The sequence below is a fragment of the Struthio camelus genome, chromosome 8 (genome assembly GCF_040807025.1).
Source record: "Struthio camelus isolate bStrCam1 chromosome 8, bStrCam1.hap1, whole genome shotgun sequence".
NCBI classification, from domain to species: domain Eukaryota; kingdom Metazoa; phylum Chordata; class Aves; order Struthioniformes; family Struthionidae; genus Struthio; species Struthio camelus.
In genome coordinates, this window is record NC_090949.1 from 26,702,860 (window position 1) to 26,730,383 (window position 27,524).

Consider the following 27,524-nt stretch of genomic DNA (forward strand, 5'->3'; position numbering starts at 1 on the left):
GCGGTTTCCGAGGCTTCAACGGCTCGAGGAGGCAGGAAACGGCGCCTGCCACCCTCCCCGGCCCTTACGCAACAGGCCCCCAGGGTTGTGCACCGACACACACACAGGGCACCCTTCTGCTCCCGCACAAGGGGCCACCACCGCAGACCCTGTGCCTGGGCAGCGAGAGGGGAAGAGCAGCCCATGCCCGTGCCCGGCTGAGCTATACCTGTGCTTGCTCCCGTCCGTCTCGCTGTCCCTGCCCTGTCTGAAGGCGTTGCTGGATGCAATGTCTCCCTCTCCAAAAAATTCATGAGCATCTAGACATCTGCCCCTATAGGCTCCAGCTCTAGGATGGTGCACCCTTGCACTGAGTTTGTCAAAAAAGACCCCTGGGTATGATGGGCATGTTTACGCTGAAAGTCATGCTGGTGTTATGTCGGTCAGGACCTCCCAAAGGCCAAATCACTGATGTTGGTTGTTGGTTGTTCCCTGGGGGAGTAGAGGTTTGTCCTCAGATTGGGGAAGAAAGCCCACCTCCTTTGATCACAGACGCAATATTTCATAATCTCAATTTCTTGTCGATTGATTGCCAGATAGAAGCGACAACCAAAGAGGGCCCCAGGCGTCTGCAACTGCCACTCATCGTATGATTTTAACTCTGCCCCTCTGTAAGTTTGCATTATTTTCTTCTTGTTGTTGTTATCTAAAGAAACCTTTCGCTCCCTTCCCCTCAAAAAAGACTCCTGGAAGTCCCAATGCCCTTGTCAATTTGGCATTACAGTTCAATGTATATATAGCTGAGAAGGGTTAATGCATGATTAATAGGTGTTTTATTAAAATGGTTAATCTGTCATTATAGAGTCCAAGAGATCAATAGATTTCTTATAATCATGGCTTAAAATCATCTTTAGCGCCACTGCTCATGGGCTTAAGACCCTGGCTGGCATGCTGAGTGGATGGGGGAGTCTCCTGTTAACTCCTTGTAACGCTTCTGCAATCCGAAGTGTGACCCAAGTTCTCCCACAGCGGGAGAGAAGCCCGCAGAGGGCTGCATGTGCTGTTACGCTTATCACCAGCATTATTATTTATGGGTATTCAAATTGTCACACCTGAGCGATGGCAAAGGGGAACGAGAAGAGACAAAACCTGGAAACGCATCGGGATAACTGCTCTTTGTTGTGACCGTGCGCAGCGCCGGAGCGGTGCGGGCATGGTGGCTTGTCTCGGCGCCGTTAGTGCCAGTACAAGCAGGAAGCCATGGCCATGCATTGCCCCCATCGCAGCGGCATCGATGCCCTGCTCGTTCGCTGACGAACGCTGCCTCACACCCCTCCGTGAAGCGAGGAGGTTCAGTCCTCGCATAGAGGGCGAAGCCATGTGCCCGGTGTCACCTGGGCTGTCGGTGGCAGGGGAAGGACCAGCCCGCACCCCCGAGCCCTCCGCGTCCTCGACCCCTGAGGCTGCCGCCCTGGCAGCTGCGTGTTGGTAGGTTTGGTTGAGTTGGCTGGAGTACGGTATCTGGGAAAAGGGAAAACTCCCTTATTTTGGTGCTGCCTTGCATGGCTGCCTGGCCCCTGAGGAGCTCGGCCAGGCCCTAGCACAGCGGGGAGATGCTCAAGGGTTATTCAGCCTTGCAGGGTGTCATGCCTGGCTCCACCAAGCCTTGCCTAGAGCTCTCGTGGAGAGGAGGCCTGGGAGAAAGAGGAGCACCGCCATGCCCACGGCCCCGCTGAGCCCCGGAGTCCGGCTCTCCCTCACCCTGTTGCTTTCCCAGGCTCTTTGAGTGCCGCTTCCCAGCTCTCCCCCTCCGCCGGGTCATTCTGCCATTTGGGATTCCTGGTCCGAGCTGCTTTTTGATAACTCTGGAGACCATGACAAATCCCAGAGACACTCAGACCCCGACCCCCAGCGTAAGGTCTCTGCGGGAAGAGGGGCTGTTTAAACAGACTGACACTGGAGCGGCTGAGCCAGTGCAGGCGGGAGGGAGCACACCTTCCCCGCCGGCAGCAGCCTTGGCGCGAGGAGCCGCCGGCCGGCCCCGCTCTCGCCTGGGAGCCGGCCCGTAACCCACTCCGCAGCGCCTTTCCCCCGCTGCAGCGGCAGAGCCCGAGGTCGTGCCGTGAGTCTGCGGTGCAGCCGGGACAGAAATGCGGAGCCAGCGGTGCGCTCTCACCGCTAGGCAGACCGGCCGGCGTTGAGCAGGGACTAGGATGAGGCGCTTTTGGGAGCTTTTGGATGTTGCTAGACTTGCCGCCTAGCGCGCGGAGCAGGTGTTGGTCTGCAGGGCCCAGTCCCCAGTGAACGGGAACAGCCCTCTTCCCTGTGCCTTGGTTTCTCCCTCTCTGAGATGGGTGAAAACAGTCGTTCGGGAAAAACGATGGCGAGTTCATACTGCTATTTCCTACCTCTCTTTCCTGCCTGTCGTGCACTCGTCCAGCTAGAGCTGACCCGAGCAGCCCCTGCCTGGCAGGAAATCCCGGGTGCTGCCGCCCACCCCGTCCCTGCGGGTGCGTGCCCAACGCTCGGGCTGCCAGCTCGCCCGGGGGGTATTGCTCCCCCCCTCCCACCCCCCCAGTTGCTCGCCTTGGGGCTGGGTGGAGATTTTCCAGACCCCTTGGGTCCAGCCCTCTCTTCCTCTGCCTCATTGCTTATTTCTAGGCCATTATGTTCGACAGGGAGAATTTGTTTCTGTCCAGAGCAGATCCCCGGACAGTCTCAAGTCTCAGAGGATTTATCATGCTGAGCTTTTGTTTGTGGGTCTCCAGGACCCTCTGCCCCACAGCCTAGCCCAAATGCTTCCCTGTCTCCTCCTCGGAGCCTCCTGCTCCCCAGGAGCACTGACCCCTCTCTTCAACACGGGTGCCTACAAATCGCAGCCCTGCTTCCAGCCCGACTCCGCGATCGCGCTGCTCGGCACCGAGGAGGGCTGAGCCCGTGGGGTGGCCTTTGGGGCTGCCGGGAAGAGGAGGGTGTGTTGCGGGGTCGGCAGCTTGGGGGCTCAGGAAGCACGGGCGAGCTGTCGGAGCAGCCCGTCGAGAGGGATGCGGGGCCACGCAGCAGAAAGCGGAGCGGTTCGGAGGGCTGGGGCGGTGAGGTGGGCGCCCCGCTCGTGCATCGCGGGGGTCAGCACCGGCGTCGTGACTAATCGTGTCGTCTGTGCAGGGTGACAGCGAAGGTGGCACACGTGCCAGCGCCAGCGGCTGCACTGTCCATCTAAGCTGCCCTGGGAAGGCAGTGGGGTTGTGTTGCTGAGGGTTTGGGGTCATCCTGAACAGGTTGAGGTTTATCAGGACAGAGCTATGGGCTGGCACAGGTAGCGACTGGGACTGTGTTTCCAAACCGCCACCTCTGCTGCTTTGGATGGGGACCAGCGCCAAGACCGACCCCGGGGGCCCCTGTTTGCCGCCAGCCCCCCACTTGCTTCCTCCTGTCCCTGAGGCAGCATGTTGGACAGGGTGACAAAAAGCCGCTTTGAAGGCGGGTAGCTGACGACGGAGGAGGAAAGGGGCGCAGGGCTGGGCTCGTCCCGGCGGCCCCGTCCCACCCCAGCCGTGCACATTCCTCCGCAGCGCCCGGAAGGGGGGCCCACCTTTGGCACCTTTATTGACACTCCCTGAGTTCATACTGCAACTCTACAATCTTTCCCCAAGATTATTAAGAATTAATTGATCGCTTTTATATTCCCCCCGATACCCAGTGCTGCTTCGAGACAGGCAGCAGGAGGAGGGGAGGGGGACGGGGAGGAGGGCGGGGTGTGTGTAAAAAACACACTGATAAATGTTAATTACTCTTTTACAGCCCTTGTCAAATTCCAAAGCAAGTCGTAAATTCATTAAACTCTAACGGATTAAGCACATGCAGCTTATTTAGTCACCATAAACAAGATCATTTGGATGTTGATTTTCCCTTTTTTATTGCTCCAGCAGAAAAGAGGAAAAATAGGATCAGGGAAGCAGTTGGTGGTTACTAGGGAGTAAGAAAAGTTTGGGTTTATTTCATATCTTGCTGTGTTGCTCCATGCCTGCTCCCTGTAGCACATTCGTCCTCAGACTGAGCCTGGGCAGCATGTTGCTGGGGAGCTTCGCGTTCCCAGGAGCTGTGTCCTTGCCCCAGGCAGCTGAGTCTGCACAGGCGAGGCAAGGGAGGAAGGAGAAGCGCTGTGGGCCACCGTGGCCATGTTGCACATAGGGTCTTCATGTCTCAGCTGCGTCCAGCAGCTGCCTCCTAAGTGTGCGGTTCTTCAGGACCAGAGTAAGGTCTGGCCAAGCAGAGATGGGAGTCTTGTAGACCTTTCCAAGGTGTTTTTTGGGCTGAGCTGGCCCATCTGTACTCCCTTGTGCCAGGAAGCCTCCAGGGGTACGTCATCTCCAGTGAGGGTTAGCCCGGTCCCCAGGATGCATGGGTCTACTCACAGCCACTCTGCTAGGGGTTGTGCAGGCAAAGTTAGCAGGCACCATAAGAGCAGCTCTGCCCATTCAGACTGTGCGCAGTCAATAGCTGTCCCAAAGCAGCAAGTAGGATATGTCCAGGGCTGAGCCCAGCCACGGGGAGAGGAGCCAAGGCCGGGAAGCTGTGCTGGCTACCAGCCGCAGCACAGGGAGGGACAAGATGCCTCCAGATGCCCTGAACATGGGGACAGGGCCCCAGGGTCTGGATCCTACGTTGCTGCCGACCCGCTTGGCGAGCTTGCCGTCCTGTACTTGCATGTGTTAATAATCCAGGCTGACCTGCTAAGCCGTGGGGGCAGGGGAAGGAGAATGCGAGGAGAGTCATGGAGATTAATTAATACTCAGGACTCTAATTATGAGTTTCTTCAACACCAGGCCTCTAATGAGGAACAGGCGCTGAGACAGCTCCGAGTCCTGCTGCCCCCCAGCTGGCCCTGCTGAGACATCTCCTGCTGCCGTGCAGGAATAGTTTTACAGGGAGAGGGACAGGACTTAGCCCCTGGCCACCAGCATCTCCCCGTGCAGCTCCTGCACTCCAGATCGTGTGGCTGAGAAGTGGCCACACTGCTGCGTAACCCCTGTCCACACTGGAGCTGCGCGCTTGCCTTGGGCCAAGCGCTGGAGACCTGCGGCCTTCCCGAGAGTGCCTCCAGCTCCTCCTGGGCTGCTCATGGCTGGCATTCCTGGCCATGGGGCACGGCTGTGCTTCTCCAGCATCTCTGAGCCACCAACGTGGCTGCGCTCACCAGGAGCTGTAGGCTACCCTGCTCTGCCGGCAGCAGAGGGAACTCTAAACACCTAATGAGAGCTCCTTGCCTGGCTGCTTCCGGAAAAAATTAGGGGCTTTGCTTCATGGTCCTCAGCAGCATTTCCTCTAAAGGAGGTTTCCTGAGTGCTGGAGGGACAACTGCTCTCTTCCAGCCCCGTCTGGGTACCCCAGGCTCAGGGGCTGCACTGAAGCCTCTGAAGGGAGTCTCGGATGTCCCCGCTCAGAGCAGGACAATGGAGAACTGCGTGCTGATCATCTTAGCTTGGTGATGCGGCTAATGCACTTAAAAAGCACAAGGCCCCTCTCTTAAATGGGAAAGGCATGGTGAGCCTGTGCTATGAGCATGTACAAAACTGCCCTGGCTTTCCTCCCCTCTTGTGGGGCGGGGGGGACCCGCAGAAGGTCTCAAATAGGCCAGCAGAGAGGTGTCAGCCTTCCCAAGAGCCTCGCTCCTGGCAAGCATTTCCCTCCTGCCAGTGTTCAGCCTTTTCCTCTTAGCAAGTACAAAGTGCACTGATAAGTCCCTGCAGAGGCATCTGTGCCAGCCAGACTCCTCCACACACCCGAAACCCTGAGCTCCTCTTCTGGCGGTGTCCCGTCATCCGGGAGGTGCCCTACTCCTGAAATCTCCCCAGGGCCAGCAGATTTATGAGCATGGAGCTGGCAGCGAGGGGTTAACGGAAGGACCACGTCCCATGCTAAGCAGTAGCTAACAGCCACTAGCTAATAACTTTATGGCTTCAAAGCAGAGCATTTATCATGCTGAAGTTTGTTTATGCACTAGTTATATGGCGCATTATACCAGATCTGTGTTTGGCTGATAAATTCTCAATGACAAGCAAGGCTACCAATAGGGACTTACTGAGTCCAAAAGACCAGTAGCTTTTTCCTGAACTCTGCTTTCTGAGATAAGGATGTTTTTTCCCTCTTTTGTTTTGTAAGGAGGAAAAAAAAAGATTCAACAACCTGTAAACTCAAAAAAAAAAAAGAGTGAGATTTTTGTTCAAGATAAATTGCCCAATTCTGTGGTCTCCAGTCATGGGACAGAGGAGAAGGGAGGTTATCTGGTGAGGACCAGTAGGGCTGTGAGCAAGGGCCTCCCTATTGACAGGTGATGCACGTGAGCCCGTACCAGGAGTTCTGTGCATGCGGGAGTGGGCGCTGACGGCTTGCTGCCTCATACGGGGTCCAGACATCTCCGGAAACAGCACACTTCAGTCCCTTCTGCCTTTAGGGAGGGTATTTTCTGGGTAGAAGCATCAGAGGACACTTTGGGAACCCTCTTATTCTGCCTAATGCTTCTGCGCTCAGTAAAATAAGACATAATCACAGCACTTGTCGTTATTTTTCAGGTTGCATGTGTGTGCGATTTGTTGCTGAGTGCAGTACAGCTGCTATGTTCACCTGTAGCCCCTGACTGCCAGGCTAAACTGCTTTAATCCTACTAATAATAATGACCTTCACATTTCTGGCTTGCTCTATCAGAGGAGCCAAACCCACTTCGCAAACATTAACGAGCTTGGCCTCCCGACTCCATGCAAACAGGATGGCTCAGGATTATTTTTCCTGCTGCAGCAGTGGGGAAACTGAGGCATAAAGCGAGGCACTGGCTTGACCCAGAGCCTCTTGACTGTGCCCTCGCTTTAGCCAGCAGGCCTCGCTCCGCTCCGGCTTGGGTGCTCGGGGGCTGCAGGCGCGGAGGCACACACCCCTCTGCACCCACGCGCACCCTCCTGAGGGTGCTTTTTACATGCATCTGCATGTGCCCCCTGCCCCGCGAAGGTGTCTTAGCCTGCGTATCTGGGCACGTATGTGCATGCATAAATGTGTGTTTGTTAGTGTGATGTCTGCATATACACATCAAATGTGTATCTCCATCTCCGCGCTGCACTAGGATGCCTCGGCGGCTGCCCGCCTGCGTGCACGTCTCCCTCAGCGTAGCTGGCCCCGTGTCCACACCTCCGGCCGGGTACCTGTTGCATCCCAGCCGTGTACCTGTGCCTGCGTGTGCGTCGCCGGCTGTGCATCTGCATCTGTGCCTGTGTACTGGCCCCTGTAGGCTGTAAATACTGCCAGTGTGTCGGGGAGGTTGAGCGGTTTATGGCTCAAGGTCAGGCCCATGAATCATAAAAAGGTGTCGGAAGGAGCATTAACTCCTAGCCTTCGCTCCGTCTCTGTGTGGTTTCAGGCGGGGCCCCGGAGGCAGTGATTAAAGGGTGCACCTTCCCCTTTCAGTTTTACGGTAAAAGGAAAGCAGTAAATTAGAAGCCCACAGGCTGGGGCAGGCCAGCACAACCGCCACGTCGAGTACCTGCCGCGCGCCCGGCTCGAGGGGCAGCGTCCGGCCGTCCCCTGCGCCCGCGGCGGGGAGCCGCGCCGGCCGGAGGGTGCTTTCCCCACGTCCTCGCGCGGCCCGCGGCTGGCCGAGCGGGCTACGCCGGCGCCGGCGCCGACGTCGGGCCGCTCGCCCCGCGGCCCGGCGAGGCAGCAGCGCCTCTTGCTCTGCACCTTTTTACGACTCCGGCTGTAATTAACTCGAGTAATAAAATTTTTTGAATCCAAATAGATATAATTAACATTTAATGCCCCTGTTTTCTTGCGAATTGTCAGGACTATTAAGAGCTGAGTATTGAGTGAAGAGGTGAGGCAGATGTTTCTGCTACTGAAGTGGCATCGCCAGGGCAGAGGGAGAAAGCCCGGATAGTGGTAAGGTCCCTGCCCCACATCTGGGCCTCAGGACCGCAGGCTGGAGAGAGCTGGGGTGATGTCCGGCTCTGCTGGGCTGACCCTGGCCCAGCTTGGCCTTGGCTGGCCAGGAGGAGAGGGGGAAAGCTGCTCGCGGGAGCCCTGCTCCTTCCTATCGCTCAGGGCAGCTGTAGGCAGTGTCTCCTGCCGGTAGCCCGAGGCTTCCCCTCCTCGCAAGCCCCCAGGCGTAGGGTGACGTGGCTATGGACATCGCTGGTGGGGTGCCGAACGTGGCGCTCCCGACCTCCCCGAAGGCATCGCTCCTGGAGAAGGGGCTTCAGGGAGCGAGGTGTGAAGTCGCCCTGCTCCTTTCTCGCCCCGGCAGCCGCGTCTGTGGTCAGAGCAGGGCTGGCAGGTAGGACTGCGGTGTCTTCCTCCCAACCCCGACGCAGCTTACTTCTGCCTTGGGAATCCTAGCTCTTCTTCGCAGTCTCCTGCCAGGCCGGCAAGGGGAAAGTGTGATATATGCAACAACGTTTTCCATTAGCCGCCGTAGCGAATGCCGATAAGGCTCTGTGCAGAGTGCTGTGCGTGTTTGGAAAGTGCCAGGCTGATTTCCCTGAGCACCTGCCAGCTTGGCAGCCTTTCTCACCTCCCAGGACCTGCATCTGGTACCTGCTGGCTGTGGGTCAGGCTGCCACCGCCTGCCTGGTATCTGTAATAGCAAGGGCCTCGGGGCAGGCGGGGAGCCAGAGCACGTCTGTCCGGGGAGACTGCAAAAACCACAGCTCTTCTTTCCACCGGCAGCTGGGAAGCAGAGCATGAGCGCGAGCAGTTGGCAAGGAGAGCGAGACTAGGGCCGGGCCAAATGCAAAGCCCCGTCCCTGTCTCCTCTGCCCCCAGCTGTGTGCTGAGCCCCCGTCCCCAGGCTGGGTCAAACCAGCAACGAGACGTTTCTGAGCAGGGACGGGAGGAAGCCTAACAACTTGCCAAGAGAGAAAATACTTTTCCTTGCCCTAAAAAAAAAGTGCTTTTCCACTCTTGGGAGTGGCATCTCGGAGCCCGGGAATTGCCGGCGCTCATGGATGGCGCGGTGGCGAGAGCAAAGTGGGTCAGCAGAGCAGAGCCCCGCGCACACAAAGGGAGAACATCTCCATGAATAAAGGCAGGCGGTAACACTCTGTGCCGGGGCTGGACCAGAACAGCCGGCTCTCTGTTCCCCTGCCCCACTTGGCACAGCTGGGGTACGGGGGTGCCATCCCGCGAGGCCCCCGGGCTCACCCCGACTGCACCCGCCGACAGAGACGGCCTTTCTTCGCCTCCGCACAAGCCCCGATTGTCCCCACGCTTCCCCTGCCACCGCCTTGTGTTTCTTCTGTCCCCAAAACAATTCTCATAGGAGAGGGAGGACTTTCAACATCTGCCTGTCGCGAGCTGCTCGGGCTCCAGCGACGTTTCCCAGGCGGCCAGGATGCCTGGGTCCCTTGGGCACCCGCAGCCTGCCCGCGCCTCAGTTTCCCCACGAGGGCCACGGCCCTGCTGTCCCTTAGCCGAGCGGGAAGGTGCATCCGTGCAGAGCGCGTGTGCGCGTTCGCGTCGGGTCGCCCACAAGAGCCGGGCGCGTGCCGGGCCCCGTTGCCCAGGTCTGCCTCGACGCAGGAGGTTTTCTTGCCCCTTTGGCCAGCACAGGGCGCTCGCCCTGCCGCGCTGCCCTCCCGGGCGCACAACGTCCCGCTGGCCGTCCCGGAGCTGCGAGAAGGGAAACTGAAACATGAAGTCCTGGCTGGCGCGGTCGCCCAGGCCTGGCCCAGGCAGGGACTGAGGCGTGTTTTGAGGCCGGTAGCAGGAGGCAGGTGGTGGTGGTGGTTGCGGGAAGAGTTGGAGACTCTGGGCAGCTGTGTTAAAGTCAGCCCTAACCTCAGTGAAACTTTTGTGAGACTTTTTCCTCGTGAGAAGCAAAGCAGCTCCCCAGCAGGAGAGATGCCGTGGCTTCGGGGCCTGTAGTTCGGAGCGAGGCCGGGGAGGGGGTGCTGGCGAGGTCTTCCACGGCTCCTGTGCATGACCGGGGCTCGCGGACACGCGCTTCCGAGCAGGAGCCCCTGGCGCTGCCGGCGGTGTCGCCTCCCGCCAGCCACTCGGAGTCCATGTCCCACGGGGGGACGCGAGTCAGGGACTCGAGGGCAGGATCAGTCGGGAAGGGGGCAGAGCAGAGCCATGCCGAACTGTAGGAAGCGACAGTGCCTAGGAAGGTTGAAATAAAACAAGGTGAAATGAGCTCCAGGCTTGGGCCTGGGCGCTCCAGGACGCCTTGATGCTTCCCGTCTCTCGTGTGGGCGCAGTGAGACCTTCTCCTTTCTTTCCCTTGAGCACAAGTTGGAGAACAAGTTCCTGCGTTAGCTGGAAGGTCATGGCCCTTTGCCCAGCTCTCCCCGGGACAGACATTCGCGGTGCCGCCCAGAGAAGCAGCGCTGTATCGCCCGCCACCTTTTGCAGCCTGGGAGACTGGGGCACAAAGCAGCTCACCTAGCAAATGAGTGGCAGAAAAGAGCCCAGGCATCCTGACTCCCGGTCCTGTGCTCTGCCTCGCCGGGGAGGAGTGTGTCTGAAGCTGTTAGGGTGGAGGGACATATCTCTGAATGGATCTGAACCCCAAACTGTTATCTTTGCTTACAAGCAGCCCTTGCTGCTGAGTTGCTCTGCAAAGCTGCTCGCTTCTCCAAGAGCCGTGAGGAGGAGCGTGGGGAAGGGGCTCAGCTTCAAATCAATGTTGAGCATTGCGATAAGGATCTCTTATCACCACCGTCACTGTAACGGCTGGTATTGAAATGCTGGGCTGAGTAAGGGCCAGGTTTCAGCATGGCCAGAGAGGTGAGAAGGAGACACAGGTGCAGCAGGGAGGCGGAGGTACCTCTGAGATGAATTCCCAGCCATTGGAGCACCTGCTTGCTCTCTCCAGTAATGACCAGACCCAGCTCTCCTTTCCCTTCCCAGCCTTGGGGCTGCCTCAGCTCCTCACATGGAAGAAGAGCTCCTGATGAGAAGGGTGTCAGCAGAAGTGTAGAAGTGAGGCAGTGAGTCTTTCAGATGCAGGCCAAGCATGGGGGCGAGGGGCCCACATAGAAGAGCAGCCCAGAGGGCTGGGCATTGCAAATTGGGCGCAGGAGCGAATTGAAGAACAGGGAAGCTTCCTGTTTCCATCTCTCCAGCTACCTTCAGCCTCTTCCCCATCTTCCCCAGGGAAGGGCTGAGCCCCTAACCTTTGGGGTGTCGCATGGGAACCAACGCAGGCACCCAGGTCTCTACTGCCTGCAGTGGCATCCTGAGGCATGTAGGAGCAAGCATGCTTTGGTGCAGACTTGGATCTGGCAGGTTTCAAGGCCTTTGGGAAGCAGCTTTTCCAGTCTGCAAGAGGAAGGGAGCTAAAAAGGTTATGTGCTCTGTGCGGTGTTAGGCTAGGCGGTGGCAGCACCTAGCACCCTCACCGTCAGCGACTGCAGCTCCGTTCCCGCACAGCCGTGCACGGCACGCTCTGTTTAACTCCTCTTGCTTCTCCCCTCTGTTTTTTTAACAACTGTTGATTGGGAGGCCAAGGTCATGGGGCCGTACAGAGACGCGGATAAAATCTAACACTGCTGCATTCCTCCTGCATCTCTGGACCCACCAATCTCTGCCTATCTGCAATATCTCTCCTTCCGCTAAGCTTACTGCCATCAGACAAGGCTGAGAAGGTTAAACACAGTCCTGTAGGAAGGCCGCCGTCCTGTCCCGATAGCCATGGGGCAGGGCAGGGGCATTTGTTCACTGCCTGCCTTCCTGGCCTGTTCCCTGGGGGCAGTCACGGCTGACAGTGCTCACCCCGTTCTCAGCCCCTGCGTGAGGGAGGATACAGCTCTGCAGCGGGTGCGGGACCGCTGGCGGAGCCGACTGCAGGCCAGGCACCGCTCTGGCACTCCCGAGGGAGGAGAGCGCGGTCGGTTAGCAGTGAGGATGAGAAGTCCCTGTTCCCCTGCTCTGCTCAGCTGTGTCGTCTTGCAGCCGTGCTGCAACCAACCCCGCATCACTACACAAGCTCTGGGAAAGCCTCAGGGCTGGCAGCTCCCTGCCCTCTCCTGTCCCGTATGCGCTGCTCGCAGCAGAGCGCTGCGTTGCCCGCGGTCCGCGCTCCCCTCGCCTGCCCTCCGAGGCACGCTGCCCGGGACCCAGCCCCAGCACCGTCCTGCTCCCGGGGTGGCGATGGCCGGGCAGGGCCCGGGGTGCCGAGCCGCGCGGCGCTGCCCGGGGAGGCCTGATGAGGGTCTGCGGGCGCACAGGAGGCATCGCTGCTGACCGCTCGGGAGGCAGACGGACCAGCCCAGCGCCTCTCCGCCACGGGGAGCCAGTGTGGCACAGGAGAGAGCTCTGGCTAGTTCCTCAGCTCACACATCTTTGTCGCACGGACAGCTCATTTTCGAAGAGTTTTGACTGTTGGTGGCAAAAAACAAGCTAGAAAAACCCCATGAATCTCCTTGTATCGGCCAGAGGCTGCACGCAAGTGCTCCGTCTGTAGCGGCTCGCAGGCAGGACGAGGTACCCTGGAGTAGTGCAGAGCTGGAGATTTGCACAGCGGGCGCTTTGTGCGGCCCGACCGTTGTTCTGCTGGAGAGGGCTAGACACAGGTTTCATGGTTGCTCTCAACTTGGTGTCCGGGCAGCCGATGTGATGGGATCCGGCAGCACTGCTGAGCAGCTTACCACTCTGGAGAGGCGCCGCGGGAGTTGTCCATTTAATTCCCGGAGGAGCAGTGTGTCAGGTCGAGTGAAATTGGCCCGCCGGTGGATTTATTAATTTTTCCTTCCCTCTGCCTCCTGCCAGGTGCTGCGCTAAGATCCCGCGCTGCACAGTCATCTCGCTAAAGCCGAGGGGGGCTTAGTGCTTAAATGGTTTTCTTGCTGCTGTGGAGTTTAGGGCTTGTCAACAAGCCTGCGATCTTGCTGAAGTACCTCGACAAACAAAGCAGCAGGGAGACGGGGAAAGCGGTGCTGGGAGAGAGGGGGGAGCACAGGAACAGGCCCTCCGGACTGCTCCGTGAACATGGGTATGTCACATACCCAGCTCCACGTACCCCCTCCAGCACGGAGAGAAATTTGGCTGTCCCACACAGCAACTAGAGGTGTATTTGGCCCAGCTCTAAGTAAGTTTAAGCCTGTTAGAAATGTCTTCATTAAACAGCTTTCATGTAAAAAAGCAGAACTTGCCCATGTCTCTTAAGCCCTTGCTTTTAATAGATCTATGCACAGGAATATGTCTTAGGTTCAGCAGTAATCAGAGCACTTTGGGCTGAGGAGGGGCTGTGGGAGGTTTGCCCAAAGCGAGAGAGCGGAAAGGGGGCTGCCTGGCCAGCCCGCGGGGCTGAACTCTGTTGCAGTAACGTGCTGGCTCTGCAGATGGGGATAGCAGAGCTCAGAAACCAAACCCGGCTCCAGATGCCACTTCAAAGGGTTGCCCTGCTTGGGAGAGGGCGAGGAAGGCAGAGAAGCCCTGGCCTAGCCTCCTCTTGCACTCCAGCTTGAGGAGGAGCCCTCAAACTCATCCCGTTCCCCTTTTGCGAGCTGAATTTTTTCAGGATGGGTTTGCTCAAGCGCAGGCTTGTTTGCTTCAAGCTCTGGGACACAGACCTGGCTGCGGGTGGCAGAGCTGCAAGGAGAGCAGCGCAGGGGAGCCAGTGGGTGCCGAGAGCTCGAGGCCACCCTCCTCCTGCGCGCAGCGGGTGCTCTGCTCCCACTGCAAGCGCCTTTGCGGCGGCACGGGAGCGAGGAAGCCTGGCAGCACACGGCACACCGGGAGCAGCTGGCCACCCCTGCCCCGGGGCACACAGCAGGAAGAGCAGCCACAGGCACCCCAGAGCCTCTCGCTCCGGTGGAATTTGCTGCTGCCAGCAGGTCGCCCAAGTCAAGCGTTTGAGCAGGATTCGGAGGAGGGCTGGTAGTTTTATGGGCAGTAATAGTATTTACAGCCCCGCTGGCTGAGTCACTGATCCCAGGGGTAAGGGAGCCCCCTTCTCAGTGAAAGCTGGATTGTTTTGCTGTCCCATCTGCAGCCTTTACACCTGGTCGAGGGCAGGACTGGTCCTTTCTTTGAAGCATCCTGGGTTGACCAGTGCCCCACAGAGCCGTGGTCAGTCCCACCTGTCATGACTGTGGCCCCTGACTGTGGCCATCCCAGTTTCCCAAGCAGAGGAAGGCCATCTCCCCGACAGGGTTCCCAGCACCATGCTGTGCTGGTGAGATCCTCACCCGGTGTAAACCAGCACTTCTCCGTAGAGTAAGGCTTAAGCCCCTCGTTTTTGCAAGAAGTACCAGAGATTTGGGGTTTTCTCTCCGCTCTTTGGCTTTGTCTTGCCATTGGCAGTGACTGCCTTTCTGGCAGCTCTGTGCCCAGAGGGAAGGGATCACAGGCAGCCCCGAGCTGGAGGGCCGTGGCACACCCCACATTGTTTTCCCATCACCTGCCACAGGCCCCGTGTGTTTTCATTTAGTCGACATAGTGGAAAGCTGTAAAACATATGTCTGCTTCCCAAGGAGGGAGAAAAAAATGACTTCAACAGCTTGGTCCAGTTAACAGCTTGGGCTCTTGACTGCACTGTTGGCTTCACAGGAACTTGGTTTCATGCTCTGCATTAACTGGCCCCCTTCTCTAGATGGACCAAGTTGTGGGTCTGGGGGGAAGGATGCCCCCGCAGCGCTGGGAGTGTGATGGGGCTGTGCTGCCCCTGGAGAGCGGTCAGGAAGAGCACTTTCCACCCCACCCTCTGTGGGCTCCTCCCAGAGCAGCTCCCCATCCATCCCATACATTTACCTAACGCTAATGAGACGTATTGATTGGAATGATGGGATTTGTAAAGGTCGCAGGGTTAAAGTACATAAAACCAGCCTTTCTGGAGCTGCAATATCAGGGCCGATGGGTCTGGTGGGAGAGATTAAAGGCCTCGTGCTGCAAGAATGGAGAGAGCTGACAGCAATTACATTTCAGATGTGTGCATAGTTATAACCCCCCTCTGCAAGACAAGCAACCATGTCCCCACCACCGCAGAGCTGTTCTCCAACCCCCATCTCCTTTTCAAAAGCAAGATTTCAACTGCGCAGATCAGAGAATGAAAGAATGAGAGAAAGGGAAAAAGGAAGAGAAGACGACCTGCAGTACCTTTGGAAAGGTGGTGCCCAGCCCCACTGCTGTGGCGGCCGTGTGCCCCTGTTTTAGGATTCCCAGCTGAGCTATTTACAGCGTCACCATGCAAAGATCGAATGTCAGCTGAATCTAAACTTCCCAAACACTGAGGCTGCTTTTGGTAGAGCAGGACTCCCACTGCTGGTAATGAGCTGGCAGTTCTCTAGACCTGTGTCTGTGCCCTGGGAAGGGCCTTCCTTCCCCAGTAGTTCATTCCTGAGGACTGGAGAAATCCACATCCCCAGACCTTGGAGCCTCAGCTGCTATAGGCAAATGGAGTTGGTTGGAGATTTGTCCCAGATTTGGGTTAACAGGCTCACTAAAAGGTGAATGGAGCTGGACATCACTTTCTCTAGAAGCTTTCCTCAGCTGTGGATGGGATTGCATCCCTGAGATAGTTGGGAGCTCAGTCACTCGTGCTTCGCTCTGGGCTGGTCCCACCAAAAGTATCTCTCCTTGAGCCACAGAGTCAGCCCAGCTCTGGTAAAGCCGTGCGCTCCAACATCCCTCCCTTCAGGCTGTTCTCTGCACGGTGTGTTTGTTTCTTGGTCCAAAACAGAGAAGAGTGTCAGAGCACGGCCAGGACAGTTGTACCACCTGAAGGTTACATGCTCTTAACATTATAGTCTCTTGTGTTGGTCTTGGATAGCTGGATGGGTGCCGGCTGTTGGATGTGTGCCTTAATGGATTTCCTGGGTCTCCAGATGGAGCAAGATGCAAGTGTGAGCTAGGCTGAGATTCAGGGTGTGCTTGCATTAAGAAAGGGTTAGCGCCAGTCTCTATCTCTATGCATGGACACAGCTAAATCAGCTCTGTGACCAGCCTTCGTTAGCCTAGCTTAAGGCTCAGCTTCAGATGTCAGCAAGTCCAGCTCAACGGCTTTTCAGCCTCAGCTCACCTTGCTTCACATTGCCCGCTGCACCTTCTTTCACAGAGGCACCTGGGACTCAACGAAACCCGGCTCTGTTTGGCATCGTCAAACCAAGCAGAAAACATGAACACTGGCTGCTCTTTCCCCTGGGGCAAGTCCCTGGATGAAACCCGTTAAGGGCTGTTCACTGTGGAAAGGGGCATGCCGCTAGGCTGTAACTGTAGCGAAGGCTTAGAGCCTTTCTCTGCGGCTAGGCACAGCTTCGCACACAGCGTTAAGTGACAGCAGCCTTTACAGCCCCTGCAGCACGGTTATGTGCAAGGCTTTTCCCCTGGTCTCCATCCACACATGCCAGGTCTTTAAACTCTCCCCACAAACACAATTCACTGCAAAGCAACAGCATCACCGAGCGCTGGAGCTCTTAGCAAGTCTTAGGCACCCGCCCATGTAGCTCTGCCTTTATTTATCCCTCCCGCGCACCGCACTCTCTTTCCTCTCTCAGACGGTAATGAGTGGTTTGCACTGGGAACTAAATGAAGTTGATTGCCCACTGGTGTCTGCCATTAGTGGTAATTAGTTAAAACATCAGAGTATAAACAGTAAATTGGCTCTAATAATTAATACTAGCACTCAAGCATATGAGAGACACAGAGACTGGGAGAGAAGCAGTGGCAAGCTTGTAAAATCAGCTGGGGCTGTTTTAATTAAAAAAGAAAGAATGTAAGTAACACAGTATTGGAAAAAGGACAAAAGCCATCAGGATCTTGCTCGTTGGAAGCATGGTCGTGTCTCCCTGGGAGCGCGGCAGGGATGAGGGCTCGCCTCGAGCCTCCGTGCTCAGGTGCCCGAGTCCGTGCGTCCCCGAGCGCCGTGAGGCGCTTGCATCCCTGCGGTGCATGGCAGCCACTTGTGTGATGAGTTTTTGCCTTGTTACCAGTTTCCTCAGGAAGCCATCTGTAAGGGGCAGTAGAGAGGGGTGTAAAATGTGTTTCTGGACAGCGGGGCGAGGATCTGCTCCCTGCTGCTGCAGGCGTGAGGTGGATAGATGGGAAAATCCCACGGGGAAATTTTTCCGGGGAGTGCTGATCGGATCAAAGGGGCTGCCTCGTTTGCTGGCTCCCTGTTTAATAAAGACTCTTTCCTCTTCTCTGTCCTCCAGGGGCACGTTTGACCTGAGGTTTCCTTTGGGAAGGAGTCCTCGGGAGGCTGCCGGGCTGGGTGGGTCTTGGACGGGAAGGTTGTGTTTACTCTGTGAACGATCATGTTTTCTCACGGGTTTTGCCAGCCTGCTTGCACTGCTCTGGACGTCCCTTCCTCTTCTCCAGACAGCGGCCGTGGAGGGTTCCCATAACCTTGCCTCGAGAGAAAGCCCTCTGCCCCCCAGAGTGCCTGAAATAGTTCAGCTTAAAAGATATATATATACACATATCTATATGTGTGTGTGTGTGTGTACACATGCACATATATGTATATATATACACACAAAGATAGAGATTAAAGCAGTGAGGCCATCAGCGTGCAGGGCTGCTGTGCTGGCGCTGAGGAGTGCTGGGCACCGGGGGCAAGCAGCGCGGCGCCGCAGAGCTGAGCGCCGTGCAGGATCGTGCCGGCCGTGCGCCTCGCCGCCCCAGGCTCGGGCAGCCGTGGCAGAAACGCGGGCGTTTGGCGCGCAGGGGGAGGCTGGGAACCTGCCTGTATATTGCTATTAATCATCCCTGCGTACGTTAACCATGCTAATGTCGTCAGTGACAATAGCCCATCTCAGCTCTTGATTTAGGGTCTGTGAACGGAAGCTGGGCTCCTGGGAGTAAATGCGTGAATTCTCCACTGATACTAAACCTTCTAATAAATCTGACGCACACCAAAAAGCCCTGGGCACTAAATCCCAGAATCCGGTAATTGAAACCCTTACAGCTCTCAGGAAAAAAGGTAACTGGCGAGTGGGAGTGAGAGTATGTTTTTCCAGAATATACATCCTATCCGCACCTGATTATCTCCAGCGGAGACAAAGGAAACCCGGCGCCTCATCGTAAAGCACCTCGTTTCGCAGACTTAAAATAATACCTTTGAAAGCGAGGCCTGCGCAGCCCTGGGCGGCGGGAGCCGGAGCTGCGCCCCGCGGAGCGGCCAGGGCCCCGGCTCGGCGCCCTGCGCAGCCCCTACGTCGGTTCGGCCAAGAAAGTAAAGGTTGTGGGGCGGCGGCGGCGAGCCAGCCGTCGTTCCCGGTGTTTCGGATGGCCGGTGCTGAGGCTTCGTTCGCTTAAAAAAGAAATCACGTCGGTGTTTTATTCTGCTTTTAATCTCTGCCCAGACCGCTCTGTAACGCCTTGGCAGGGGACTTCATAAATATAGTTGTTTGGTTGATGGACGGTAATGCTAGAGGGGAGCCCGGGCGAGAGCTGCTGCGGGGGCCCCGGCCTGCCCTGCCTCCGCCGGGGCCGGCGGCTCCCGGCTCGGCGCCTTCGCGGCGCGAGCAGGACCCGGGCGAGGGGCCGGCAGGGACGCGCCTCGGTGCCCGGCGGCCTGCCCCCGCGGTATGGCTGCGGCGCTGCCCTGGGGCTCCTCGGCCTGGAGCCGGCGAGCGGCGCCGCGCGGGCAGCGGCGGCGTGCAGCGCGGCCGCCCGCTGGCTCTGTCGGGCAGAATCCTCCGAAACGAGAGAGGATTGGGTTTCTTTTTATTTTTTGTTGTTCCTCCTCTCCCTACGTTTCCCGTCGCTGCTGTCTGAACGTCCCTCGCTATTACCGTGAATCCCCTTCGCGGTCCCTCTTGCCGTCTGGTGGGTCTCCCAGAGCGCACGAGCGCCGCGGACCGCCCTCCCTCCCTGCCGGGAAGCGGTTTCGGGGGAGCCGGGGCCGGGCCGCGAGGGAGGCCGAGCGCGGCCGCCGGCCGGGACGATCCCCAGGGACTATCCGGAGGGACGGCGCCCCCCCGGCTCGCGGGAGTCCCGGTCCGGCCGAGGGGCCGCGCGTCCTCCCTCTCCGCCCTCCCCTGCCTCCTTCCCAGCCCCCCCCAGACCGAGAGGGAGCCGCAGCACCCTCGTTTCTCAGGTCACTGCTTGGCTAATGGTCTATTAATTTGTTCAATTGTCCCCTGTGAGGCAAACTCAATTTCTGCCCGCGATTCCTCCCGAACTGTCGACGCGGTGATTGATAGGACGAGCGGCTGTCAGCGCCCGCGCCAGCGCCCGCCGCCTTGCCGGGCACCCGCCGCCCGCCCGGCCCCGCGCGCCGCTCCGGCGGGGCCAGTCCGCCGCCCCGCGCCCCGGTATCTGTCTCCGGCAATGAAAAATGACAGAAATATTTAAGGACAAATAAGGTTTACAAACCCAATTTAAAATTATTACGGGAGGCCCCGGCTGCAGATGGGCCCAAGCTGATTCGCGGCGGCAATCAAATCGAATTTCCTTATCGTTGTATTATTTTAGGGCGTTATCTGGCACCGTAATGCAGTTATAAATTCAATTTCGTCGGTGCGCGTTCATTGTTTACTGTCGCCTGTTTGCCGGGGAAAATGTAAACACTTGGCAGCCCTCGGCTGCGGAATTAATTTCTGGCTGAAAACGGGGAAGGGGAGAAAAAGTGGAAGGTGCAAAAAAAATAAAATAAAATAAAAAGAGAGAGAGAGAGAAACAACCAAGGGGGCAGCGGGGGCGCCGCCGGCCCCCGACTTCGGTTTTCCCATCGCTCGGCCTGTCGCTGCCGGGGCCGGCCGCCGTCACAGATTTCGGGGCAACGCCGCGATTCGGGCTCAGGCCGGAGGAAGCGGACGCGACGGTGATGCATCCCGCCTTGAGCGCTCGGGCAGAGCGTGGAGCGACGGGCTCGCCCCGCTGGCCGTGCCGCCCGCCGGCCCCGCTCTCCCCCGGGCGACCGGGCTCCTTCTCGGGCCCTTCCTGCCCGATGCGGCGCGGAGGCGGCAGCCGGCGGGGTGGGATTTGCTCCCGGCGCCGCCGTCCGGGGCTGCTGCGGCTCCCGCGGCCCCTGGAGAAGGGCACCGGCCGCCGCGGCGTTAGAGGCGTCTCGCCCTCCCCGCCGCCGCCTTCCTGCCCGCGCGCAAGGAGGAAAAATACGCAGTGACCTGCCGGGGCTGCCAAGGGAAAGTTGAAGGTCTCCCATTAATTCCAGACTAAAAATGACAAATTCATCTTCTACGACAATTAAATGAAGTCAGTAATTGATGCTAATTGATCTTCAGCCGAGAGGGCTCTCGCGGCTCCCCGCCGGCCGCTCGCGCCCCGCCGCGCCGGGCGCGCTGCCTCTCGCCTCTTCGGGTTCGCGGGCGTTTGGGGTTTTTTGTTTTTTTGGGTTTGGTGGAAGGCAGGTACCAGGCCTGGCTGAGTTAGCGACAAAGGATTTATAGCCTACAGCTGTGTAGGTTTCCACTTAATTTTTATAAGCCCAGCGTAAGAGCCAGCAGGGGGTAAAGCACACTTGGATTTTCTCTACTTAAAATATTACAATGTTAGCACTTTTGCTTGAGCCCTGAGAAGGGGGCAGTGGGGGGGCTGGATGTGTGTGTGTGTTTGGGTGTGGGTTTTTTTCTTTTTTCTTTTTTTTTTTTTATGAGAGCCCTTTAATCTCAAGCCAATATGTCAAAATCAAATTAAGCCTTGGAAGGGGAGCGGGCTCAGCGTGCCAAGCTCGCTCGCTCGGTTGTAAATGTACAATTGTTTCTGGGAGCTGTTATTAAAGCGACGTGACTGCTGCCCATTAAGGGACCGTGACGTCACGTCCCCCGGCCGCGCGCTGCAAACGGCACGGGGAGGAGGGGGCCGCGGCCCGGCCACGCGGGGGGCCGGCCGGCCGGCTGCATCCCCCGGGCTGCAGGCAGGGTGACACCAGCCCCAGGGAGCCTCGGGGACCCGTAGGGGATGGGGCCGGTCTGCTCCTCTCCTCGCCCTGAGCCCGTTACCGCCACCGGCGAGGGAGCAGGGACGGGGTTGCCCTGCGGCTGGCGGTGGGAAGGGGGGATGAAATGCGGCACGCGCTTTTGCACAAAAGAGCGGGTTGAAACTCCTCGAGGAGCCGCCGAAGGTGGTGGGTATGGGGCTTAGAGAAAGGTTTGTGTCTTGGAAGTGGAGGAGTTTGATCTGTCAGGGCTTCTCCCATCCCCTCTGGAGAAGCAAAAGCCGGAAATCATATTTTTTCAGTTTTCTGATGAAAAAGTCGCTGTTTGCTTTGGTTGAAAAATCCATTCCTTGTCCAAGCAAAACCATTTCAGCAGGGTACTTCGCTCGGTGGGAGTGGTGGGGCCAGCCGAAAGGTGCTCTGCGGTGGCCTCCACGGCCCTCCTTGCAAGGGGCTGAGCACTTGCTTTATTTCTGAGCTGCCAGGGCTCTTTGCTGGGCCATGGAGGCTGGTGGGGGTAGCTGGGCCGTGCTGGGTGCAGGGGGTCTGCCGGGCAAAAGCTGCTCTTGGCAGCCCGTCTCCACTGTGCCCAAGGCCACGGGGCTGGTAAACAGCGAGACGCTGTCATCGGGTGTGAGACCATCCCAACCCCCTGGCCAACGTGGCCAGTCTGCCATATCCTCCTGCATGAGGGACACGAGGACGGAGCTGTGCGTGAAGGCAGCTGTGGGTACGCAGGGCGTAGGCCAGCTCAGCGCCACAAGGAATATTTTGCATCCAAGCTTCTGCTCCCCTTCAAGCAAAGTAACAGCAATGACAATATTGTAAAATGCTCTTCACACGTGTCAGTTTATAATTATCCATAATGCTGATATTCAGCATTATATTTGTGCTATCTTTAAGGTGGTCGCTTATCGCCGTTGAATTCAGGCAATGGCACTGAAGTGGGGTTCCCGCGGGTGGAGAAGGGGACGTTGTTCATACAGCAAGATTTGCTCAACGCTTTCTTGCACCAGACCTGACTCCAGCTCCAGTACATAATGATCCGGACGGTCCTTGCTGCATGTGCTACAATCCCGGATTTCATTGCATGGAGACAGGCAGTTTCTCTGCTCACCCAGAGGCTGTCTGGGGCTGGATGTGAGCGCAGCCAAAGCCACGGTTTCAGCGGCACGATGTCCCTTTCGGCGCCAGGGCGAGAACCCGGCGGTGGCGCGGTGAGGAGAGCTCACGTCTCCTCCTCTTGGCCGTGCCGCGCTGGGCAGAGAGAGCTGAACTAACAGCCGGGGTAATTAGCCCTGGCGAGAGGCAGTGCTAATGAGACAGAGCGTAGTGCTGCGGTAACGGGGCTGTCTTGCTTCCAGGACACAAGATAGTCTCTGCTTGGTGCTGGGCTGGCCTGGGTGGACATATGAGCTCATTAGGAGCTAGCTAAGAGAGCTCTAACACGGCGCTGTGTGTCAAGCCTGGTGCCTGGGGTCCCCAGGAGATGCAGGTGGAGGTTTTCCAGCCAGAGCAGTCTGTGTCGGCTGGGCCGTGTGATGGGGAAGCTTGCACACTCATTGCGAGCCACTTTCGCTAGTCCTGCCAGGGATCCCAGCCCCAAGAGCATGGGAACGGTCCTGCGGGTGCCTTATGGAGCCCATGGGGCCATGTCCCCACTGCAATGGGCGCACACGGCTCATCTAGGTGGGCTCCTCGCGTGGGCAGGGGAAGTGGGGGGAGCAGAAGTGCGGTAACTGCTGAGAAACAACAGCACGATTAGTTCTGTTCTGTGGTCTTTATGGTTCCCACTAAATCCTGTGTAATATACTGTAAATAAAGTTTATAGCTGAAATCGGTGTTTTACAGGGGCAAACTAGAGTCCAGCTGCAGAGCTACAAACAAACGCGCTGTATGCAAACGGGAGACACCACCGGTGCCTTCAGCCGAGCCCTGACGTGTTTCTTGTGCAGGTTTTGCAGCATCTTGCAGAGGAGCGTAGCCACGGTCCCTCTCTTGCGCCGACTGGCTCTGCCTCTGGACATGCTCATTGCCTATAAATGGCTCCAGGCTCACAGCACCTCTTCCCCAAAGTCACTTGCAAAGAGCAAAGTGAAAATTAAGGACTTTCCACGTATCACATAGGGAATCAGTGGCAGAGGCAGAAGCAGAAGTCGCACATAAGGAAACTGAGGCACAGAGTCTTGCGTGAGGGTCCTGTCATGAGGGCTTCAAGGCTCTGGCAGAGCCAGGAGGAAGACTCAGGAGCCCTGGGTCTCTCTCTTTGTGCCATGTGAAATGCCTTGTCCATGAGGCCAGAGAGCCACTTCTCTGGAAGCTGATCGCTGGGGATGTGAAATTCAACAGCATTTTCACGCTAGAAGAAGTGCAGCTTGCCCGCTGGCGCTGGAGGAAGCCTGGGCACAGCTCAGCCTTGTGCAGACCTCCCAAACCGAGACCCCTCTGTACAGGCACAGATTTTGATCAGATGAAAGGTAAGGAAATGGAAAAGATCTCAACATTACCCCCTTCCTCCTCCTCTGTGGGGAGATGCAGTGTTAGCCTTAGCCTGCTGCCCCGGCCAGCCCTTCTGTTGTGCCTGACACCACATCCAGGGACGTTACCCTGGGAACAGGGCCATGGAGACCAAAATGTGTCACGGGCATCCAAAATATCGCCCTCGCCTCTTTTGCCTTGGCTCTGCAGCTGGAGTCGCCGGCGGGCAGGGCTGCACGTGCGATAGCGGTCTGGGTTGCTCAGCGGTTCCCAGACATGCTGCACTTGCTGTTTTCCGGGAACTGAGAGGCCTGAGCAGAGATAAATAAGTGATACAGACATCTCCGTACTAAACACACATGACGCGCTCCCTCCTTCACGCCTCCCCCCACCCTGCACATAGTTCTATTAATCCTGACAAATTATGACGTACAGACGTGTAATGCAAACTGATTCATCATACATTCAAATCTGCTGTGCAGGAGCAGCGGGAGGGCAGAAGCAGACAAGTGTATTACACGGATAATGTATTTGACGTATTAATAAAACCAGCCGCATTGCTCAATGTGGAGCGGGGGGGGGGGGGGGGATGCCGATACATCATGACAGATCACATATTGATGGAATCCAGATGTTTGGAATCATAGTCTTGGGGCCTTTCTCTTATTGACTAAAGGTAAAAAATGCAGGCTGTCAGCACATTAAATCTCTGCTCTGCTCACAGAGGTTGGGGGAGCGATTATTTATTTCTGGAGCACAAGAAAACTGCTCCCTGCTTCCTCTGTCCTGTTGGCCCAGCCACCTGACTGCGAGGGAGGCTGGGGAAAAGCAGGTTTAACCCTCCTGCTATTTGGTCCTTAAGGGCTGCAAAGACCAGCGTGAGCACACATTGATAGGATCGCATCAACTTGAAATCCCTGGGTCAGCCCCTCAGCTGTCATAGATCAAAATTGAAGCTATCTCCGTCGAGCACCTGGCCCCAATTTTTAGCCAGCAGTTGTACGGCAGAGACCGCCAGGTGAAGCAGTCAAAACGAGCCTCTTGGCTTTGCTAGCGATGCTGCTGTTTTCCCTGTTTGGCTCCTTTTGGACTGTGATGCTGCTCGGCTCTGTTTCCCTTTTTATCCTGCTTCTCCTGAACCAATTATGAGTGATTTGAGTAAACGCTGCAGGGGAATGGGAGTGTTAAATACATACATACACGCGCATGCGCATACATGCATTTATATATACACTGAAGATATTTTTAGTGTTTTTCAGGGGAATGCATTCTGTTACTCTTGCTTTCATGGGAAAGGTCATTGTGCCAATAATAACTTCAACTTTGGGCTTATTTTACCTTACAGAATACTTTTTAAATGAATTTATTTCATTTAAGGTTTGTTTGGGTTGGATATTTTTAAGGGCTACCTGTATTCTTGAAACCTGTTTGACTTTGGCTTGTGCGCTACAAGGTGTTGCATACACAGTAAGAGTATCTATTGCACACCCAATGGTAGTACACAACTATGTGCATCAGCTAGCTTTGCATTGTGCTCTTCTGTGCATTTCACTAGAGCAGCAGCTTCTTATTTCAGTGGGTTAAACTCGCTTCTCTGTGCGTGGCCAGCACAGGAGGCCTGAAGTGGCGCTGAGGGGATGACTAAGCTTTATGCTAACTCTCTGTCCAGGTTTTTTTCCCGTCCTGGAGAAGGTGCTGAGCTCCATATTTGTGAGCCCTGCCCCGGGGAGCTTGCATTACCGACACAGGGGAGCAAATAGGAGATAGTGCAGACATAAATCATCATTGCCTGGGAGGCCAGTTTAGCTCAGAGCAGTGTAGCAGGCTTCAAAAGTAATAAAACTTGCAACAGGTGGAGAGGGATGTTTGTCCACAAGGAAGAGCTTAAACTGCCAGGGATCCGGACCTTGGATCCAGATCATTGGGACTTTATATTAATATAGGGGAGCCTATGGAACAGTTTGTGTGGTGTTTTTTATTTCCCTATCAGAATGGATCAAAAAGCAGGAATCAGAGAATTCAGGTAACTACAGAGGTAGACACTGACGTGCTGGTATTTTCCCCAAGGAAATTTTCCATGGTCGCTGCCCACCACGAGCCCTCACCCTGGTGCAGGTGGAGCAGGAGGTCACCAAGATGCAGACGTGCAAAATACCTAGGGCTGCCCTGATGGCCAGGGGCACCTGCAGGGACGGAGCACTTCCAGAAACCCTCCGTTCTCCGGGAAAGTAGCCAAAACCAGGGGCACGCCGAGTGATTAGACTCACTGGCAAACTGGGCCTTGCAAAACGGCCGACGGAGGAGCAGGACAGGCATTCAGTGAGCTTGCTCGGGCTGTAGCAGCCCTCAGCCCGTGCCCCCGGGGTCAGCACTCGAGGACTGTCCCGCTGTGGGTCCGTGCTCTCTCCAGCTGCGTGGCGCAAGCTCACTTAATTGATTCGAGAGCTGCTGCTGCCCGTTGACTGCCGTGGACCTGTGTGTCTTCGTAAGGGCGAGCGAGATTTGGCCAGCCCCGTCTGGCAGACGCTTTCAACACGCGCAGCGGTGCCGCCGCTTTCTGAAAGGGCCAGGGCCGGCGCTCGGGGCCGGGAGTCAGAGGTGAGTTTCAGCGCTGGGCTCTGCTGCCGGCTCGCTCGCTAGCTTTGGGTGAATCGTGCGGTGTGGGGTTTTCAAAAGCGCTGAAGGCAGCTGAGGACACAAGTGCCCCTGAGTCCCAGAGTGCTTTTAAAACTCCTTCTTTAACCTCTGGAAGCCTCAGTTTCCTTGCATGTGCAATGGAGACAATAAACACCTGAGATGAAAGGGCAGCTTTTCTCTGTTAAGATAAAGGGGTTTGCTCTCTCCCCAGAACTCGTTGCGCAAGTGGACAGATCTGGAGGCCGAAGTGTTGGCGGGGAAAGTGAACAAGCCTCAGAAAGTAGCAAGGTCGTTTTTCAAGTTGGAGAAAAGCAGCTTAGAGGAAATATAAATTGCACTGAGCGAGCAGAACTTGAAAGCAGGGAGGGCTCCTCAGATGGGGAGCCGGCGAAAATGATGGAGGGAACGTAAGAATGACAAAGCATGTCGTTCCAGTGGAGTGCAAGACGATTTGCTTTAGCTCATTAAATACTGCAATAAAATATTAATAGTTATTGTCCCTCTATTTTTTGTAATTATCCTTGCAAAGAAGGATCTGCTGCAAGTCACTAATGTATTCCCAGCAGCGGGTTGCTTTTTAATACAGCAGTGGCAGTCAGGGGTGAGAAGGGAGGGGTGGAATGAAAGCGTTTATGTGTGGCCGGAAAATAGTTGTATGATCAGGGTCATTAAGGAGCTGGTGCTGTCTATAGAGGGAAAGCGGCACAAGGAGGGGAAGAGGAGGCTGCAGGGAGAGGCAGAAGGTGCAGGCCAAGCCTGGTAGTAAATCCCAGGCGAGTGGCGCAGGGCAGGCAGAGCGGGAGCCCCAGCGGGTGTCGTGGTGCGGAGGGGGTGCTGGAGAGGGGGCAGGATTTGAGGAGAGCCTCGTGTCCCTGTCCCACCCAAGTCCAAGGAGGGAATTTGTGTTTCCTGGTGAACGGGGCGATTTCCCCATCTGCTGACACTCTCTGGTCCCCCTTTCCTACACCTGTCCCACCTCTCTCCCTGAGGTTGTCCTCTCTCTAGGCAGCATGCGACAGAGCTTTCCAGAGTCCTGTGTGAAGGCTTTGGGGCTTTAGAAACTTTCCCTTCAGGGATTCACTTTTTTTCTCCTCCTGCTGAGGGATGGCTGGATCCAGAGAGCCTGTACCCCTGCCCATAGCAGGGGGGCTGTGGCCAGATCTAGCTGTAGCCCTCTGCTGTGGCCTCTGGGCTGCAAAGCACAGCTGCAGAACAGCCTCATGTCTTGGCCCCAGCTGCCACATGCAAGGGGCCAGCAAGCCCCTATCCTCTCCCCGCTGGCCGAGAGGGCCGGGGATGTGACGGGGGGCCACCTTGCAGCCTCAGTTCACGGGCCCTCTCCCCACCGCGCTCCTGCCCGCTCGCGTTGGATTTTGGCATCCCTCCCTGGCCGAGGGGCCTCTGCTCAGGCGTTGCGATGTGGTGTCCTCAGGCCTGCTCCCTCCTCCCGGTGCGTCCCAGAGCAGGGACATTCCTGCTGGCTCCTCTGGCATCCCCGCTGCTCCCGCGCGCAGGCAGTCGCTGGCTCCTGGCTGAGTCGTGCCACCACGCGGGAGGAGGCAATGCTGCTGGCTGTGGCTGTGGATGGTGACAGCTCTCACAA

General features: G+C 57.0%; 1 protein-coding gene across 12 annotated transcripts in view; it reads left to right on the forward strand.

The window, feature by feature from the left end:
• RNF220 (ring finger protein 220) overlaps nt 1–27,524 on the forward strand; it is a 248,421-nt gene that overhangs the window by 103,890 nt on the left and 117,007 nt on the right. For 8 of the 12 annotated variants that reach the window (XM_068952904.1, XM_068952907.1, XM_068952901.1 and 5 more), the window contains one exon: nt 576–650. The exons of 3 other annotated variants lie outside the window; for them this stretch is intronic. In XM_068952904.1, coding sequence (XP_068809005.1) covers nt 576–650 — 75 coding nt within the window. The remainder of the gene's footprint in view (nt 1–575; nt 651–27,524) is intronic. One more of the 12 variants, XM_068952912.1, reaches the window with a different exon arrangement.